The sequence below is a fragment of the Gossypium raimondii genome, chromosome 1, assembly GCF_025698545.1.
Source record: "Gossypium raimondii isolate GPD5lz chromosome 1, ASM2569854v1, whole genome shotgun sequence".
Taxonomy (NCBI): Eukaryota; Viridiplantae; Streptophyta; class Magnoliopsida; order Malvales; family Malvaceae; genus Gossypium; species Gossypium raimondii.
This window is the reverse complement of record NC_068565.1, coordinates 10,298,162-10,301,576: the sequence shown is the minus strand read 5'-3', so window position 1 is coordinate 10,301,576 and position 3,415 is coordinate 10,298,162. Positions and strand designations below refer to the sequence as shown.

The 3,415-nt window shown below is 34.9% G+C and overlaps 1 protein-coding gene across 1 annotated transcript; it reads left to right on the top strand.

Annotated features, from left to right (window-relative positions):
• Positions 1-1,088: 1,088 nt before the first annotated feature.
• Positions 1,089-3,110, top strand: LOC105781523 (desmethyl-deoxy-podophyllotoxin synthase). Its single transcript, XM_012606056.2, has 2 exons — positions 1,089-2,109; positions 2,234-3,110. Exons 1-2 carry the CDS (start codon positions 1,222-1,224, stop codon positions 2,852-2,854), a joined length of 1,509 nt encoding a protein of 502 aa, XP_012461510.1. The 5' UTR covers positions 1,089-1,221; the 3' UTR covers positions 2,855-3,110.
• Positions 3,111-3,415: the final 305 nt, after the last annotated feature.

Genomic DNA, 3,415 nt, shown 5'->3' with positions numbered 1-3,415 from the left:
TAAAATTCACAATTAACATCGAATAATCACCCAAAAAAATTAAGAATGAGGTTAAAATATGTTATTTTTAGCACTTATCATCGAACTGCCATTTGTCGTTTGTGAGGTAACAGATCTTAACGACAGAGTGACCATTTTGTAACAAAACGATGACTTGAGTAAAATGTAACCTTTCAAACATAAGTGACTAAAATGTAACTTGAGGCAAACAAAAGTGATTATTTTGATAATTTACCCTAAATATGAAGTATTTTAATGTAATAATGATATGGTTAAATATATAAATCTCATTGACATACTTTATTCAGTTCGTTTCAGAGGGAAGGATAAACAAATGTTAACAAATAGAAGAAATGAAGGGATATTGGAGAGGTTTACCATGTCAAAGAAACTCCTCTAACTTTTCTGGCTAGTTTAGCAATACTGTTGAAAAGTGCTTTTAAAAAATACTCTAGAAAAGTGTTTTTGAGAAGTTTGGTTTAATATTTGAGTGTTTAACATTGCTGCCAAAAAGTAGTTTTGAAAAATAAAATGTTCATTTTAGACATAGTATTATCAAGTAACAAATATGCATTTAAATAATGTTCAAATTAGTTAATATTATTATATTTTAGTAAGAATATAAAAATAATTTATTATAACTTGTTGTAAATATTTTAATATATGAAATATAAATTTTAAAAGCAATAAATATTAATTATTTATAAAATTTAATTAGAATATATAACTATATTTTAAATATTTAAATAAAAACATTAAATATTTGTAATTAGATATTGACAAATTTGTATTATTTTAAAAATATTTTTTTAATTAATGATTTTAACATACTTGTAATTAAGCACCAAGAAAAAAAAAGAGGTTGTTGGAGGGTGCAAAAGTAATTAAGCACCAAAAGTGTCATAAGAAAATTTAAATTTAAAACAATATTAACAAATGTTTGAGATTTAAATTTAATTAAAAAAAATAGTATGGTCGAATTCAAAACTTTGTGGCGCCGCTCATATACGTCTACCATTTAAAATATAAGGACAAAAACCTCATACGTTTCAATAACAGATTAAAATATGGTGCCTGTTTAGTTTGACCAAAATACTATGCATGAACTGACAGACAAGATTTGGTCAAGGGTTTTGGAATCAGCCTAAATTGAAACTAATTTTATGTCTAGGCATTTTCGGAGCTAAATTGGCCTTTGGCCTTGCAATAAAATTTACGTTCATGGAGGACCAATTCTTCTCCTTCCCAATACTCTTCACCTTCAGTATCTTTTTGTTGATGCTGGTGAGACTAGGGAAGAGACTCAGATCCAATAAGACTCTAAATCTACCACCAGGGCCATGGAAGTTGCCTGTCATAGGGAGCTTGCACCACCTTGCTGCTGGCCCTCTACCCCATCAAACATTAAGAGACATGGCCAAGAGATATGGCTCCTTGGCGTATCTTCAGCTTGGAGAACTTCCAACCATCGTAGTTTCTTGCCCACAAACTGCTGCAGAAGTGATGAGAACCCATGACATCATTTTCGCGAGTAGGCCTTCTCTACTTACTTCAACCATTTTAACTTACAATGCAACAGATGTTGCATTTGCACCCTACGGAGACTATTGGAGACAGCTTCGCAAAATTTGTGTGCTGGAGATGTTAAGTCTAAAACGGGTGCAATCGTTCACTCCAATCAGGGAAGAAGAGGTATCAAAGCTGGTTAGAGCAATCTCTTCAAAAGCAGGATCACCAATCAACCTTAGTCAGATGCTATATTTCCTCACATTCGAAATTGTTTTAAAGACAGCTTTTGGTGGGAAATGTAAAGAGAGAGATGAATTCACGGTACTTTTCAGGGATGTTTTACGGTTAGGTGCAGGTTTCAATGTTGCAGATTTATTCCCTTCACTCAAATTTTTTGAGTACCTCACTGGATTAAGGCCTAAACTTGAGAGACTGCACCAAAAACTAGATAAGATTTTTGCAAGTGTCATCAATGAACATAAGGCTAGCAAGGGAGTTGAGGGTGAAGCGGATGATCTTGTAGATGTTCTTTTGAATCTTCAGGAGAATGGAGACCTTGAATTTCCTTTAACAACTGACAACATCAAAGCAGTAATCTTGGTTAGTAAGTCCATTTGTCATATGCCTTTTTACATGTTGAATTGTAAAAATTGGTCTATGTAGTAATGATCTTCACATGCGTAAGTTAAATCCCATTTAATTATTGATGGTTGATCCATTTCAGGATCTTTTCATTGCCGGGAGTGATACATCATTCACAACGCTAGAATGGGCAATGTCAGAAATGCTGAAAAACCCAAGAGTTATGAAGAAGGCTCAAGCAGAGGTAAGGCAAGTTTTCAATAGGAAAGGGAATGTTGATAGTGAAGGGCTGCATGAATTAGAATATCTGAAACTTGTCATCAGTGAAACTTTGAGATTGCACCCTCCGCTTCCATTGCTACTTCCAAGAGAGTGCTCACGGGGATGCAAAATCAATGGATATGATATTCCAGTGAAGTCCAGAGTCATCATTAATGCATGGGCTATTGCAAGGAACACGGAGTACTGGAGTGAAGCTGAGACATTTTATCCAGAGAGATTTGTCAACAGTCCAATCGACTACAAAGGAGCAAATTTTGAACTTATCCCATTTGGTGCTGGAAGAAGGATGTGTCCTGGTATGTTGTATGGAATGGCGAATGTAGAGTTACCTCTTGCACACTTGCTGTATCATTTTAACTGGAAACTTGCTGGTGGGGTAAAGATGGAAGATCTTGACATGGATGAGGTTTTTGGGGCTGTTGTTAAAAGAAAAAATGATCTGTGTTTGGTTCCAACACCTTATTCTTCCCCTAAGTCCTAACAACTGAGTCAAGGAATGCTGGAGAGAGTTAATTCCTACATTGGTTGGATCCTGGATTGCCGCTTTATCACCAATTGATTTCATCCCCTATCGCCATCCTTTAGTTACCTTAATAGAATAAAGGTGAGCTGGCTCCAAAATCTCTGGGCCAGTGAAGCATGTGAATTTTGGATGTATTTTAGCAAAGAGACGACATATAAAATAAGCCGTGTAAATCAAAGCATCATGCAAATATCTCGTGAAATGGGTTTTGGCATCTTCTGATTTTTAATTTCTTTTATGCATTGTTATGTTCAATTTAATAACTGGATTCGTTGCTTTTCCATTTTCAATCTGTCAAAGGCAAGGGAGGACAAGTTTGGATAAAGCACAAAGCTTTCCACCCATCCTTAGCCCACCACATGCCATCATTCAATCTTCTTTCTCACAATGGAAGAAGTTTCTACCCAAGGTCTCCCAACTCAGTCAAATGAACAGTAAAGCACGGATATAGATATGGGTTCGGTTTGGTTAAGTTTTTATAGAGGTTTTGAATCGCTCATAATAATTTGATAATGTTCA